At 46.7% G+C, this 16,802-nt stretch overlaps 1 protein-coding gene across 2 annotated transcripts in view; it reads right to left on the bottom strand.

Moving 5' to 3' along the window:
• Positions 1-5,853: 5,853 nt before the first annotated feature.
• The window catches only part of CRACR2A (calcium release activated channel regulator 2A), a 78,915-nt gene continuing 67,966 nt past the window's right edge, over positions 5,854-16,802 (bottom strand). Inside the window, exons 15-18 of one of the 2 annotated variants that reach the window (XR_001883515.1) lie at positions 12,924-13,025; positions 9,860-9,936; positions 8,129-8,327; positions 5,854-8,029 (exon numbers count right to left, since the gene is read on the bottom strand). Coding sequence is in view for 1 of the 2 variants with exons in the window: in XM_017862819.1 (XP_017718308.1) it covers positions 8,243-8,327; positions 9,860-9,936; positions 12,924-13,025 (264 nt within the window). In the remaining variant the exon portion in view is untranslated. Of the gene's footprint in view, positions 8,328-9,859; positions 9,937-12,923; positions 13,026-16,802 lie in introns of both variants that reach the window. The other variant, XM_017862819.1, reaches the window with a different exon arrangement.

Below are 16,802 nucleotides of genomic sequence, written 5' to 3'. Positions count from 1 at the left end.
AGAGTGGGAAGAGAGAAACTCTTCTTAGATGACTCTCTAATTGAAGGGATTCAAGTTTTACTTATTCTCCTTTCCCAGGGAAATGGGAGGTGCTCTCACCCACGGCCTCAGCTCTTCCTGTTACCAAGAAATGTGGAATTTTCTCTCCCTTTTGTATATTGTTTTGTTTTGGTCTCTTGCATGGGGAGACAGAGGACGATGCAATAACTATCATTTATTTAGAGCCTCTCAGCTGACTAAGCTCTTGCCCAGGAGTTCTCTTTGGACCTTCACACTAGCCTGTGAGGGAGTAAGGCAGAGAGCATTATTTTGCAGATTTGAAAGCAGGCTCAGAACATCAAGCAGTTCCAGGTTTTGCCCAGGGCCACACAACTTGTGTGCAGGTCCTTATTCTGAGTGGGCCTTTGGGGCTAGAGGAAGCGGCTGAGAGAGCCACAGCTGGGTAAGTGCGAGGAAGGCTGCTTTCACAACAGGAAGGAGGAGAACAGGGCAGGGAAGCATCTTTTGTGTGGAGGCGTGGAGCCCAAGGCAAATTGAGTTGCTGAGCTGCCTGCGGGTAATGGACTGCTACTAGTGGCAGCTGGGGAGGCCGCGGGGTGTTGAGACGGATGCTTTGTCGGGCACCACACTGTCTGAAAGGCAACTGCATCGCAGCAGCTGGAACATGCCAACACTTTGTTTCAAAAGCAAGAAGCAGCAACTCATTTGCACCAGTGAGGCAAATCCTAAGGTCTACCTAGGTCACAGGTTAGGGACCTGGGACTCCAGTGGAGCGGCTGACCAGGGGGTGGGCCTTGTTCTTGAGAAAGGATGCTCTGCTCTCAACTGTTCCTACAAGGGAAATGTGATTTGTCAGACACTGTACCGAACATATGGCTACAGAGATGAACGCTCCTGCCCTCAGCTCAGTCCTGTGCATCTAAATCATTAGAGCCCCGTGGGCAGTGTGTATGAATAAGCACCACACCGAATGGTGCAACTTGCTTCAGCCCAGAGTGGCCTGGAGAGCCCATGCACCTGATGTTGGGCTACACCCGAAGACTCCGCCCTTGACCTCGTGCGACACGTGCTCAACGAATCCCAGTTCCAATGATGTTTCCCAAATTCATGCTGAGCTTCACATGTTTTGATTTCCGTTTTTAATTTTTTAAAAAAGAAATCCCATTCTCTCTGTCTATGTTCTTCAGGCCTTTTTGCTTAGCATTGCAGTGTTGTTTAGGGATGGTATTTATTTTTATAGGTCAGACGGATCCACTTATAATTCATTATGATAGCACAGGCCTCACTGGTCCTAGGAGTCTTTATCTGCCGGGAGAGGGGTCTCCTGGTGCTACCACAAGAGCCTGCAAGTACCACATTCAAACCAGAGCCAAAGCCTTGATGAAGTCCCAGCTCTGAGAGGGGGTCAGTTCTTGGACCTGACTCAGCCCTGGCCCCAGAATGATAAATGGTGACACACTTTGCCCAAGCTCCTCAGTGTCTACATTGATTTCGGGTCCTCTGCCAAGCACCATATGGTTTCCCAATCCCTGTCATTTCCAGCAATGTTCTCCCTAAGTAGGGCACTTTGATTAAATTGGTTCCACTGAATTGTGTAAAAGGTGGAGTTATGACGTTCTTCGTCACTGCTATTGTTAGTAATTAATATGTCTATTAATAGAGACATCAACAGAGTTAGGAAGTGGGGGAGGAGGTTTAGAAGGTGGTTGTATCCTGTTAACCCTCTCCCTTGCCAGATAAGAAGGGAGAGAATAAGCAATCAAGTAAAATCCTATGGCTTTTGACTAAACTTGGTTGGAAGGTGTGCAGCCTCTTTCTGCTCCCCAGAGGAAGGGAGGAGAGGTGGCAGTGCTCCTAGGGCCAGCTCAGAAACCAAGCTCGGGCTTTGATCACAACCAGCAGCAACAGGCTACTAAAGTCTTGGGTTTGGTATGCATGTGTCGCATAATTTCATTATTTTGAAGTAATTAAATTGGCTTTTTTAAAGAAAAGCTTCAGATTTGTCCTGATTTGCAGTCTTCCCTCGCAATCCCTTTTGAGTAAAGCTTTGCAGGATGACTGAATTCTCAGAAGGACAGGGAAGATTGTCTGAGCATGTCTGGCCTCTCTTTAGTTCCCCTGAGAGACTACATAACTCCTTGGGCAGCTCACCTCCTCCAGAAAGGCAATGGAAGCTCAGGAAGACGGGAGGCTTTCTCAGCCCTGAAGGGCCTCCTCCTTCTTAGAAGCCAGAAGAAAGGAGAGACCTTAGAGAGGAGGGTAGAGGTCAAGTTAAAGAAAAAGGCCAGAGTCCTAGCTGGGTTGTGTGAAGGGTTAGAAAGAAAGCAGAGATTGGCAAGCAGAATTTGGTTTGTGCACAGGGCAGGTGGCTACCAATGTATGCTCTTTGAGACTTGAAGCTATTTTAAATATGTTTAAAGACTTAAAGTAAATCATGTCCAAAGAACTAAAGGAAAGTATGAGGATAATGCCTCACCAAACAGAGAATACTGATGGAGACAAAGAAATTGTAATAAGCAACCAGACAGAAATTCTGGAGTTGAAAAGTACAATAATGGAAAAGAAAAATTCACTAGACAGGTCCAACAGCATATTTGAACAGGCAGAAGAAAGAACTAGTGAGTCTAAAGATCAGTCAATTGAGATCACCCAGTCTGAGGAACATAAAGAAAAAAGAATGAATAATAATAAACAGAGCCTCAGAAACCTGCGAGACACCATCAAGCATGCCAAACACACGTAATGGGAACCCCAGAAGGAAAGGTGAGAAAGAAGTAGAAAGAATATTTGAAGAAACAAGGACCAAAATCTCCCCCGATTTCATGAAAACTATTAATCTGCGCATTCAAGAAAGCTCAACAAACTCCAAGTGGGATAAACTTAAAAAGATCCACAGCTGCGCACATCAAAATGAAACCACTGAAAGACAAAGAATTTTGAAAGCACAAAGAGAGAAACAATTCATCAAATACAACGTTCCTCAATGATACCAACAGCTAATTTTACATCAGAAACCATGAAGGCTGGAAACAGTGGGATGGCACAAAGTTCTTAAAAAAACAAAGAAAGCTGTCAATCAAAAATTCTGTACCTGGCAAAACTATTCTTCAAAAATGAAGGATAAATTAAGACATGTACAGATATACTGAGAAAGTTTATCTCTAACCAGAGAGTTTGTCTCTAACAAGCCTGCCCTACAAAAAATAGTAAAAGCAATCCTTCAGGCTGAAATGAAAAGGCACAAGATAGTAATGTGAATCAGCATGAAGGAATAAAGAGCACTAGTAAAAGAAATTATGAAGTCAGCTATAAAACACTACAAATTTATTTTGTTGTTCGTAACTCTTTTTTTCTGATTTAAATAAAAAACTGCATAAGGCAATAATTATAAATGTATGTTGATGGACACAAAATGTATAAAGATGAAATTTGTGACAATAATAGCATAAGGGAGGAGAAAATGGACCACTTTAGAGCAACACTTTTGTATACTTGACATTAAGTTGGTATTAACATGAACAGATGGCTATAAATTGAGATATTAATGGTAATCCCCAGGGCAACCACCAAGAGAATAATTCAAAAATATGTAGTAAATGAAATAAGAGAATTAAATAAAACATCTATTTAACATAAAAGAAGGCAGTAATGAAAGAATACAAGATTTAAAAAGACATATGATGTATAGAAGATAAATAGCACAGTGGCAGACAAATCTTACTTTTTCAATTATATTAAATATAAATAAATTAAACTTTCCAATTAAGAGATTGGAAGAATAGATTTAAAAAACACGATCCAACTATATGCTGTCTGCAGGAGACACTGTAGATTTAAAGATACAACTAGATTGAAATTAAAAGGATGTAAAAGATATACAATGCAAACAGCAATAAAAAGAGAGTTGAAGGGGCTACACTAATATCAGACAAAATTGGCGCAGTGGCTCACACCTGTAATCCCAGCACTTTGGGAGGCCAAGGCAGGCAGATCACCTGAGGTCAGGAGTTCAAGACCAGCCTGGACAACATGGTGAAACCCCGTCTCTACTAAAAATACAAAAAAACTAGCTGGGCGTGGTGGTGGGCACCTGTAGTCCCAGCTACTTGGGAGGCTGAGGCAGGAGAATCACTTGAACCCAGGAGGCGGAGGTTGCAGTGAGTTGAGATCACACCATTGCACTCTAGCCTGGGCAACAAGAGGGAAACTGCATCTCAAAAAAAAAAAAACAAAACTCAAGTTTGAGACAAAAATTGTACCAAAGACAAAGAAGGACACTTTACAATGAGAAACGGTCAATCCGTCCAGAAGAAATCACAATTATAAATACATTCGAATCTAGCAAGAAAGCCCCAAAATACATGAAGCAAACTGGGGTCTTTGAGAGTAGAGAAGGCAGCTTGGTCCCTAAATATTTGACTTCCATAACCCATTATAGTGGTTAATATCCTATCACTAGGGACTCACTCCTTTGAGTTAAAGGTTTGCCTCCCTTGCAGTTCTTTATTAAAGTATAAATATGGCCCTGGACGCCACCAATTGTGTTGTAATTCCATTTAGCTGAAGTTGGTTCAAGCTCCGTTGGAGCAGTGACTGATAGTGACAGAGACAAATGGTTGAGCCACTTTTGATAGACTCTGTAGGTATGGCCTGGCCTGGGCCCAGGAGGAAAGCAGGGAGAAGAAGCCTCTCTGAGTGCGTAGAAGTATTAAGAATAGAGAAAGAGTGTAGGATGGGGAGCAGGGAGAAAGCTAAGGTATCACAGGGGAACAAAAAAAGTCCCACAGAGAGTGTGGGGTGAAACAGATGCTAGACAAGGAGCAAAGCAGCTGGGGCACTGAGTTGTGATGAGGTTCTTGGTTTGGCAACTCAGGGCTGAGGGCAGCATCTGCCCCTGGAAGAAGCAAAAGGTGTAAGAACAGGGAGCAGGCGAGAGCCAGGGATGGCAATGATCACAGGCCATTCACTGGTAAACACCCAGAAGTTGTGACCAGGTCTGAGCTGTCGCGTCGTTCCTGGAGCACCACAGAGAGGGAGGGAGAGAGGACTGGGTGCTGGGATCAGGCAACAGGCACTGGAAGGCTACAGGCACCGATAGAAAAACCAGGAACCTAGGAAACTCATAGGAACAAAAAACAGCAAGAGGCAAGCCAGACATGAGCTCAGAACTCGGGCAAACGGATGCTCACACGAGGTTGTGTTTGTGAACGTGCCCAGTTCTGGGCAGATGCTTAGTAACTGTTAGCTGGTTCTAAATATAAAACTGAAGCAAGGCAAGTGGCCAGGACAGCAACTCGATGTTGACAACAAAAATAGCCCCTGCTTATGAACACCTCTTATATTCTGGGCACGTTGCTAGGTACTTTACATACATGACCTCATCTAATACTAAAATGACCCTGTGAGGTACACATTGAAAATCTCAATCTACAGATAAACGTGGATCCTGGTTAAGTGACTTGCTCAAGGCCATTACACGATGTGAATGATACAGAGCCGGGTTTCTCTGGCAGCCTCTGGACCAGAGTGACAGCCCAGGGTGGCTCTGATCAACATGGTGACTTAAAAGCAATGGGAGGAGGGGAGCTGACAGCTGGGGACAAGGAACTTCTCAGAGTTCCTCTGGAGTCCCAATCCTCCACTCTTTTTTTAAAGACAGAATCTCATTCTGTCCCTCAGGCTGAAGTGCAGTGGCACCATCATAGTTCACTTTAAACCTCAAACTCCTGGGCTCAAGTGATCCTCCTGGCTCAGCCTCCTAAGCAGCTAAAGCTACAGGCTCACGCCACCATGCTCTGCTAATTTTGTGTGTGTGTGTGTGTAACGGTAGGGTCTTGCTATGTAACTCAGGCTGGTGTCAAACTTCTGGTCTCAAATGATCCTCTGGCTCAGCTGGGATTACAGGTGTGAGCCACCACACTCGGCCCTCTCCTCTTTTTAAAAGGGGGATTGGGGAAGAGAGCATCAGAGGCCTGAAGACCCACCCTGCTCCTTTCTCTCTCCTTTGAAGACTCATGGTGATTTACCCCATATGCCAGAAGGCCAGGCACTAGGGCATTAGGGCCACCCTTTCCTGCCCTAAACCTTGCATGGCCTGTTTCTAAATGGAAGAAAGCAGCGGAAAGCAGGGGCAAGGAATTAGGAATCAAGACATTTGTGGGCTTAGGGAACCCCAGGAATGGTCTGCTTGCCCCATAAATCCCAATAGCTATAGCTGCTGTTTGTCAAAAGCAGAAGAGTGAGTTTACTTTCTCCACGGCCACCATGACCTTCTATCCTTCCTTTCCCTTCACGCACATCACACACACACACACACACACACACACTGGAGGGCCACCTCTGGGTGACCCATGCATCCCCTCTCCCTGCCTCATCCTAGTACTGGGACCATCACCACTGCTCTTCCCTAGAGGAAGGGAGTTTCCTGTGAATTCTCTTTAACCTTGGACTGGGGTCCAGGGCCAGCCGATGATGGAAAATAAATACGTCATCCTGTGCATCTGAGCAAGAAGAACTCAAAGCATCAAACATCTAGTCCCTTCATTTTACTGATGTGGTGGGGGCCGAGGAGGGAGTGGGCTTGCTTAGGGTCATGGAGCACCTCCTGGTACCCAGTCCTCATTTTTGTTCGGCACCCTCCATGGGCTCTCTGCTTCCTGCAAGTGCTCAATGAAAGAGAAGTCTGCAAAAAAGAGGGAGGTCCTTGCCTGGTGACCCAGAGAGCCTCTGACTATTTTGGGAGTCTGGGAGGAGGCTATTGGAAGGCCTTGAGAACTCTGGCCAGTGGTCTCTCCCCCATCCACGTGGCTGTGTAGGGTTGTCTTCAACTATCTTGTTGGAAGCCTGTGGACACTTTCTGCCCCTTTCCCTCTCTCTGTGCCCCACTTGGGTGTGGACTACCCACTTTCCTGTGGGGGTCTGGCTCTGCAGGCCCAGTGACTGGCAGTTATCTTTGTAATAACTTTCATTCGACTTCCTGCTCAGGGCAAGAGTACTGTGACAGCCGGCTAGGGATGCCGGAGCTGGCTGGGAACTCACCGCCACCCAACTGCAGGGATCCCACGGGGCCCAGATCACTCCCCCAGTCCAAGTGCCCTGTGCTATTGCAATCGGGGGTGCTGAAACCAGCAGCTACATTCTGTTCACTTCTCAAACACCAGCAAAATGTCAACATCACAGCCACAATGAAAAAAAAAAACACAGTGTTCTGAAATGAAGTAAAAGAAAATAAAATGAAGTCAGTAACTATGGCCCTCGTGCTGGGCCCCACTGCCTGCATGTCAGTCTACCCTGTTAATCATCACGTATGATTTTTCAAAGAGCTATTTTGAGAAACATTTAGAAAATGGCTTTTCTATAGCTATATATACCTCATTTATACCCTCCAGAAATGGTCGCTCTGTTTAGCAGCAGATGGCTTTTCTCCACTAGTTTTCTTTTCATTTCTCAGTCAAAGTTAAGTGGGAAGTCAACCCACTCCCTAACCCCAGGCATCCACTTATCACCCACAGTCCACCCTGGAGTCAGGGTTGTAGGTGGGGTAAGGAGGAAAGGCTGTCGGTTCTCCCTAAGGCACCGTTCCAGAAAACCCAAGGGGACAAAGGCAGCGGGCATGGTGCTGAGAGGGAAGGCTCAAAGCTGGGATAAAGGAAAGAGCGGAGCCCCAGGGTCGGGGGTAGAATAGAATGTGGCCGCCCTGGTTTGCTGCAGTCAACAACTTGGGTATCTCAAGGTCCGCGAAGCAGGTATAAAAGTATCCCTTTGGCCGCTGGAGAACAGGGGCCAAGCAAGATTAACTACCCTGGCAGCACCTGAGGGCTGTACCTTTGGCCTGCAGGAAGCCGCAAGTCGGGCCCGCATGGTTGTCATGGCAACAGCAGTGCTGAGGCTCCGAAGGGCAAGGGGAGGAGAAGGGGGGTGGAGAAGGCACGCGGTGGCTTTTCTGGAAAAGCCCATCTGTTTCTTTCCCTTAGGAAACGAAGTCAGGGAACACAACAACAACAACAAAGGAGGGATGGGCATCTGGGGTCTAGAAAGAGAAAGGAGAGAAAAGACTCTGAGACGCTCCAAGAGCAGCTCTCCTGATGGGATGTGCTTCCCTTCCTTTCGGGGGAGGCGAGTGACTGACAAAGAAAAGGACTGGGCGGGTCCCCGTGGGCGGCATCTGTGCAGGAGCCGTGTGCAGGATCAGGGCAGGCTCTGTGACCTCAGGCTTGCTGGGGGCAGTCCTGGTAGGACCCTATCAGCCACAGCAGGATTTCTTCTTGGCAGGGTGGCCGACCTGAATGGTGTCCTCTCTCACTGTGTCTTCTTGCTCCTTGAGGAACCTGGGAGAGGGGAAGAGAGAGTGTCAGTGATGGAGAAGTTGATAGGCCCAGGGGCTGGCAACCTGGCCCAGCCACCCTCAGGTCACAGACCATCTGGGCCACACGGAGAGAACCCACCCTCACCGTGGCATCAGAGAGAGTCCTGAATATCTCCCCCTGGAGAGTACAGGTGCACAACTGTAATTGTAAAGCCAGAGAGTTTAGTCGACATGGATCCTTCAAGACGTCTCCTCCAGGAAGCCTCCCCTGATCCTCTAGGTAAGCCTAAGTGCCCCTGACAGCATCTGACCCTTCCTCTGTCATGACCCCACCACCCAGCGTCACAATGCGTGGCTTCCCTGGCTGTCTCCCTCGGCCGAAAATGAGTTGCTTGGTACCAAGACTTATCTTTTTTCTCTGTGCCTCTGCAGCCTATCACAGTAACCAGCACACAGGCGAGGCTCCAAAATATACTGATGGGTTGTGACCTCTGCAGTAGGGCTGTGCCCTGTGTCCAAAGCTCCAGATTAATTGTAGGTGAGGAATTAAAAATAATGGTAAACACCTTGTCTCTGCTTTATAACTTTCAAAACACTTTTGCATTACACATCTCCTTTGATTCTCTCAACAACCTGTGAGTGGGCAGGGAAGGAAGGCATGATTGGTGTTCCTACCTTCCTGACAAACCTCAGAGAGGCAGGGCATTTGCCCAGGGAGTCAGGGGCAGAGAAAAGCCTAGAATGTTTCCTTCTGATACTCCATAACCCCATCACCTTGCCAATGCATAGAGGAGTTGTTCTGTGCTCTTAATTACTCAAAGAAAAATATTTTTAAATGCCCCAGAATGAGTGCTGAGCACAAAATGGGCTCTGTTAAGTATTTATTGGATGGATGAATACATGGAATGAAATGACAGCCTAGATGGATGAATGAATGAGTGAATGCTTAAGTATTGGAAATGAGTCCCAGCGTGGTTTTGTTGTTTAAATTTTTGGTGTAGGCAGGGCCTTAAGGAACCAGTCTTTTCGTGTTACCAGCATCATTACCTTGGTTACCTCCCATTGATTTCCCATCACAGCCCCTCTTCTTTCTGGTTTCTACACCCACTCCTTCCTCCCACATCCACTCCTTCCTCCCACACCCAGGAATTCACATTATAACCCAATCTTGCCCCCAGTTGGCTTCCAGCTAGTCCCTGCTAAGACTTCAGCCAGTGCTGAGGAGCCTCTGATCTGACCTTTCCCAGAAGGATTTGCATTTAAAAAGAGCATCCCTAGGAAAAGGCAGCCTTTAAGACTCAGAAGAAGACTGCAATGGGGGCGACAGGCAGGGATGCTTTCTTTCCCAACAGCATTGTTTCAGAAAGCTGTTCCTGATGTTGCAATCCCATACAAAGGCCTAGGACCTCATTGCCTGTACTCAGAGGGCTCCAGCCAATAGGGAGGAAAGGGGGGTCAGAGGTATGGCCTGGGTGGCAGGAAATACGGTACCTCCCTGAAGGCAGACACAGCTGGACACAGCAGTTACTGCACCTGGGGAGCACATCTCTTTACCTGGCCAGATGGAGCAGGGACTCTTTGGTGTTGTGACCAGAGTAGGCGCTGCATTCATAGAAGATCAGATTGTTGTCCTGGAATCATAAATCAGAGTGAATACAAGAGTACTGGAGTGAGAGGGGACTGTGGGGGGTGGTAGGAGAGCCCCCTTGTGCATCTACCTACAGCCTTCGCTTCCTCTCGCAGGCCCCTTGACCTCCTCATAATCCTTCCTCACTCCGTACATGGCTGATTTCTGTCTCCACAGGCTCCCTGACTAATGCAAGCTCTGTAACCATCTCCCAGGTGAGCTATAACAATTGTAAAACAATGAAACCATACGCTGTCTAGTGCCTCTTTATACTTTCCCAAATTACTGTCAAGTACACACGTGCTCATTCCAGGTTACACCAGCCCTGTGACTCAGTCAAAGACACAAAGGCCAGGGCGGGCAACATTCTTCCCCTTTCACAAGCAGGTAAGCTGCTGTGAGAGAGGGCGCTTGGCTGGCTTGTTCAGTCCCACAGTGAGTCAATGGCAGAGCTCCTTGCAGCATGCCTTCCCCAAGACAGTGGCATTCCGTAGGCCTCGGGGACAGGTTTCATAAGGCACTCCAGTAGGAATTCTCTTTCGCACCAGTTAATTAATACTCTAGCTGCCCTGGCTGTCGGCACTGGTACACCGGACTGGCCATCAGCTCATTAGGATGAGGTTGTGCTGCCTGCATGGTGCGGGAGCCCTTGGCTAAGGCTCATCGTATTCCACTGATCACTCCCATTAACAGATGACTGGCGTCATGACGACAATGCTGATGGCACAGGGCCCTGGTTTTAGATGGCCTCTTCTTGGAGGCTGATGCCCTGAGAGGATGCAGGCCAGCTGAGTGAGGACAGTTCTGTGGCTGTAGTTCAGGAGGTTTTGCCAGGCTCCCAGTGCAGCTTTCCCCACCTACACCCACAGGCAGCTCTGCCCTCTGCCCCTCTCACCCAGCCCCAGGGACTTTATCTCTCCCTGTCTGCCTTTCTCTCAGATCTGCAATCTCTTGGGTCAGTCTGTCAAAGAGTAGAAGTTCCATGGGGTTGGAATAGTGGGGAGAGAAGGACATAGGACTTAGAACTGGAAGACATGATTTGCCTTCCTGCTTTGAGTTCTGGTCCCACCTCGGATGAGCTGTGATAATACGAATGTATCACTTAACTCCCGAGTCTCAGTGTTTTTTTTTTTCACCGACAAAAAGAAAGAAAGAAAGAAAATAGAAGAAAATGGATAGAATCTTTAGGTCCAGGTGTATTTTGAAATCCAGAATTTTCCGAATCTTAGAAAGGTAATACATGTATATACTATGTATTATATAACACCCTCAGTGGATTTCAGACAGCACTCTATAATCAAACATATTACTATTGCTTCAGTAAGACATTTGAATATTCACCTTTTCGTTTTTGTTTTTTTTTTGTTTTTGTTTTTTTGAGATGGAGTCTCTCTCTGTCGCCCAGGCTGGAGTGCAGTGGCCGGATCTCTGCTCACTGCAAGCTCCGCCTCCCGGGTTCACGCCATTCTCCTGCCTCAGCCTCCCGAGTAGCTGGGACTACAGGCGCCCGCCACCTCGCCCGGCTAGTTTTTTGTATTTTTTAGTAGAGACGGGGTTTCACCATGTTAGCCAGGATGGTCTCGATCTCCTGATCTCGTGATCCGCCCGTCTCGGCCTCCCAAAGTGCTGGGATTACAGGCTTGAGCCACCGCACCGGCTCTAATTTTTTTCTTTATATCTATCTTTGATTAGATAGTGGAATACTTAGCTGTCATGCTTGTTTAATTACAAACACATTTAAGAGTATGCAGCTTTCTTTTAAATTTGGTCACCTTCCATGGACAATGTGTATGTCATATTGGCATTGATATTAATTTCTTGATTGTCTGTAATACATTTTGATAACTCAATATCCTGACTTATTTAAATTTGTGAGGTTGTTTGGGTTTCCTATTTTATATTTACAGATGTTAATTTCTAGTTTGATCCATTTTTATCACAGTATACAGCCTATTAACCTTTTTAATGTAAAATTTGTTAAAAATGTTTGCTTGCTAGTTTGGCCAACTTTTGCANCTGGAGTGCAGTGGCCAGATCTCAGCTCACTGCAAGCTCCGCCTCCCGGGTTTACGCCATTCTCCTGCCTCAGCCTCCCGAGTATTCACCTTTTCAAAGCAAGGTTACAATCATGAATAGCCTCATGTCATTTCTGGTCAGATGTTTCTGCCAGATAAAATACAAAACAACCCTTTCTGTTTTCAGAGGTTTTTGGATTTTGGAATTGTGGACACGTAACTGTCTAGTGACCCTCCATGTAGACACCTGTCAGGCCCTTCCTCCTCCTTTTTCCTTGAGTCTTACCATCTGTGCTCATTCTCCCAGGCTCTGAACTCATGAAACCCTGTTTAGGACGAGCATGCAAAGAATTACAGATTCATGGGGCTGGTAAGCACCCCATCCTCCCAGACACACAAACCAAACTCTGAGGCAGTAAGAGAAGCCAAGGAACCACGCTTTGTTGCCTGATTTCCGTTAAGCCCCATTGATTCCATTTTTGGGCAAGAGGCCCCATGCTTATTTTAATGGTAGGTTTTCCAGGGTGTCTCCTGGGTTTATCTTGAGTTCACGACTTTGAGGCTCCATCCTGACAGAAAGGATGAACTCTCTAACGCAGTGGTCTACAGAAGAACACACTGCTTTACAGAGAGTGAGCTTCTCATCCCTGGGGCTGATCAAGTGGAAATGCAGATTGGAAGGGGATTGAAATAAGTAAACTATTGCTATCTTAGAATTTATAATTCTGAGTTACAAGGAAGGGACTTTAGGATAATTTCCCATACCCTAGTGGTCCCTAACCAACCCCGTCTTGCAACCTGTGGCTTTCTATGCAGAGTTCTACATGCACAGGAGCTGGGCCATTCCCATGATGCCAAGACACCCATCTTTCCCAGTTGCTCCCTTCCCATGGCACTTCCAGAGAAAGTCCCCACTAAGGCTCCTAGGCACTTGCCCGACTTCCCTCGGGGTTACACTCTGTCGCTTGCTCTTTACCTTGGCAAGCTGCTCTCCGAGGCCCCGGGGGACTTCCCGCTCTTTCTCGTTGTCAAGCTTATTACCCAGCAGAAGAACAGGAACCCGGTCTCCCACAGCTTCCTGCAGAACAGAAAATGTTTTCAACTGAGAGGCATGTCATAGGATCGCCCAGAGGGCAGACTGACAATGTCGGCTGGACAGATGGGACCTGGCTTGAGAATCCCCTGCTGCCATAAAAAGTGAGGCCGTAATAGAATCATCCTGAAAGCAGAAAACACCCACCTTCTCCAAGAGCCTCAGTTTATCACACTTCTGCAAGGTGCCCTAGGACTGCCTGTGCTGTCTCCCAGTCCCTGTGTGTGCAATGACCACTCCCCCTTCACGATGCTCCTTGGATCTTAGATAGAACAGCAGGCCCCCCAGGTGTGCTGGATGAGGGGACAGTTGATGCCAACAGGCCACATGCCCCCTTCCAGGGTATTCCTAAATGGCCAGGCTTAGTCCGATGGACCAAGGCCATGAATGCCCCATGGCTTGGAGTTGTTCTGGAGGCTGCTTTGATTAGAAACTGTGTCACCAGAGGCCTCATGATAGCACATAAGCTTCTGAGGGTTGGATCCAAATCTGCCTCATGGTCTTGCACCCACAAGGCTCCATAAATGACTGCCATGTGCCTCGCTGGAGGCGGGCACCACAGACCCCTGTCACTGGGTGCTTTGGCTCTGAAGAAAGCCCTGTATGAGAAGGAACGTTGTAGCCATAGCAGCTGCACTGCTTGGGCCAGAAGTCACAGGTTTATTCAAGGTATCACACTGTTTACTCCCACAGCGGCTGTGGCTTACCAGCCAGGGGCCTCCTCCCGGGTCTCCACCTCCTCCCTGGTGAAAAGAGCACTGTAGATATCTCTCCAGATGGCGCCCAAAGGGCCCGGGACCACTGACTGCCATTCAGGGAGTGAATGTGGTAATTGGCACATTGAAGAAGGTTGTTATTTTTACTTATTTAATTAGGGGCTTTTAATCATAATTTAGTAACAAATAGTTATTCATTGTAGCTAAATGTTTTACTAAATAGAGGGACCTGTGGGATAACAGAAGCTAATAAGCAGTTACAGTTTTGCCAATACTTCAGCTGCTTTACTTGAGCATTTCAAATAAATGTCCAAAGTCCATCTTACAGGTATACCGATTTTAAGTTTAAATGCTATTATGTTTGAAATTAAGCCTCAATGTTTCCTTAATCTGTACATTCATTTTTACTGCAGTTCAATAGGCGGAAAAAAATTCTTATTTACCAAACGAGAAAGTTAAGGCTCAGAGAATCCGAAAGAACCTTCAACACCATAAGCACTGAATTATGAGAACTCGTGAGTATATGGGTCCTCATTCTACAGCCTTTTCCTCTAGATTCTTATTTCCAATCAAGTCTCTGCTACTTAGTGTCTTATTAACTGGAACTCTCTAAACACGGTATCTATTGGTGAGATGATACTGTGTGTTTGCAATGATGACTCAAAGGCACTACAAGATCTTACAGTGTCTTCTGACCCCTCAAAAATAGATTAAATTCTGGACACTGCAGTTGATGTGCTAAGTGGATTGTACATATTCCAACTACTTGAAAGTGAGAAAGCCACTCACGGCATATATGAAATCCTGTGGCCCCCCCATTAGCTAGAGCGTTCGCTAATGGGGACACCCCCTCCTCTGACCATGCTGTGCCACAGGATACTTGTGTGAAGAGCTTTTCACGGAAAGGGAAGAAAGGAGGAGGAAGCAGGGAAATGGGCCAAGCAGCTTGCTGTTTAGAGCACATGGGAGAGAGATATTTGTAGATTTATGTGTGAGGAATGATTAAGGCTTGTGGGATTTCTTGACATGGAAACTCTGAAAATATGAGCATCAGACTTGAAATCCCAGGGCAGAATTCTACCCCGGGTTTTGCTATTATTTGAAATGGGCGATGGCTTGCAGAGGGGGTGATGGGTACTGAATGACCCAGTAGGATGAGGTAGGGAATGGGTCATAAACCCAACATCTGGGTCCTGTGCACCATAAACAGCAATGGTGCCTCTTCCCTCCTGGGAAAAGAAAGGGCAGGTTTCTTCTTTTTTTGGGGGGGAGGCCGAGGTGGATAGATCACAAGGTCAGGAGTTCAAGACCAGCCTGGCCAAGAGGGCGAAACCCCGTCTCTACTAAAAATACAAAAATTAGCTGGGTGTGGTGGCAGGTGCCTGTCATCCCAGCTACTCGGGAGGCTGAGGCAGAGAATTGCTGGAACCCGGGAGGCAGAGGTTGCAGTGAGCTGAGATCACGCCACTGCACTCCAGCCTGGGTGACAGAGCAAGACTCTGTCTCAAAACAAAAAAACAAAAACAAACAAACAAAAAACAAAACAAAACCAAAAAACACCAAAGCAATTCCTGGATATAAAAATAAAGGAGCTTAGAAGGAGAAGAAAAAAAAATTTAAAAGCAAAGCACCCAGCAGGAGCTGCGGTTTCTTTGTATTGTTCTTTTCTTACACAGCCACTCTGGACAACTCATTCCCCTCCAGGAACCCTGGCCTGCCACTGATAAAGGAGAATTAGACTCATCTCCAGAGATTTGGCAAAAACAAATGAGAATATCCATAAGACCAGAGAATGTGCTAACTATCATAGTCAGTCACCATCTCCCTGGCCCGGGTCATCAGTCTCTGACACAGGGGCAGGGAGAGGAGCTGGTATTGGGGTAGGTATCTCATGGTCCTCTCTGACTTCAACCCCAAAAGTCTTGAACTATCTGTCTAAACTGTATACCTTTCTCATACCTAACTAGGTTTTCAGCCTGCATACCACTTGGCACGAGATGTTCAGAATTACCTCCTAGAGAAAGCAACATCTCCTTCAAGCCTCCTAGGGCTTTGATGAACAGGTTTCAGGTCTACTCAAACTCTGATGTTGAGACTGTGAGAGATGTTGGTAAAAATCCCATCGGCATGACAGGTTGCAGTGAAGTCATCTTAGCTCCTTCATCAGGCACACAATCTCTCTTTAGGAGATGTGGGTTCTGCCCTAGCTCTGTCACCATCTCTCCAAGTGACTCATCTGAGTCTCTCCTCTTTTCTGTGTCTCTCTGTTCTAAAGCCAGGTTCTGTTCTATGACCCTCTAACAGAGAGCCCTCCCTCCAGCTTCAGTCATTTCAGCTGACTTTCTGTGAGCTTGAGCTTGTTGGAAGACAGACTTGTTGAAATTCAAAAGATCACCCATCTCTGACTTTAAATAACAAGAGCTGTCAACTTGGAGCAGTGGATTGGCATTCAGCTCAGAATGTGCAGCTGTTGGGTTTGGTTGGTTGTTGCCTGTGTGCATGTGTGTGTGTGCGTGTGTGTATGTTTTAATATCTATTTGCTAGGAGGCATGAAAAAGCACTTAGCTGGGATAGTGCTGCTATTTCTCTGGAGCCAAAGCAAGAATTTTTTCAGCACATTAAAGCATGCAGTTATGCTAAGAAAAAAATGACTGCAAAATTATATCTTGGGGGTTTCCATATTTATCCATCCCCTGGACTATGAGTCAAAACAAGATTTATTTGTGTGGTTCGTTTTAAACTGCCAGCACTTCAAGCTCAACTTGGAACGTGGAGAAAAAAAAATCAAACTATTTTTTGCACCATGCTGTACATTGTCACCAATGACACAGATCGCAGAATGAGGTTTAGCTAGCAGCCCAGGAAGGGAGAGGGAAGTGGGCCAGGACCCCTGAGCTGAAGAACTGTCCTGCTTTGAGAGAGAAGCAAGAAGGACTCAAACGTAAATGAAACACCTGCTTTTCAGGACCAGATTTCAGCCACAGACCACAGGACAAGAGAGAAGCGGTGCGGTGTGGCAAAGCCCTCGCTTCTGCATCGGGTGGTG

This window comes from Rhinopithecus bieti, unplaced genomic scaffold, assembly GCF_001698545.2.
Source record: "Rhinopithecus bieti isolate Rb0 unplaced genomic scaffold, ASM169854v2 scaffold_2654, whole genome shotgun sequence".
Taxonomy (NCBI): domain Eukaryota; kingdom Metazoa; phylum Chordata; class Mammalia; order Primates; family Cercopithecidae; genus Rhinopithecus; species Rhinopithecus bieti.
Note: the sequence above shows the minus strand (reverse complement) of the source record. Positions and strands in the feature narration are given on the sequence as shown.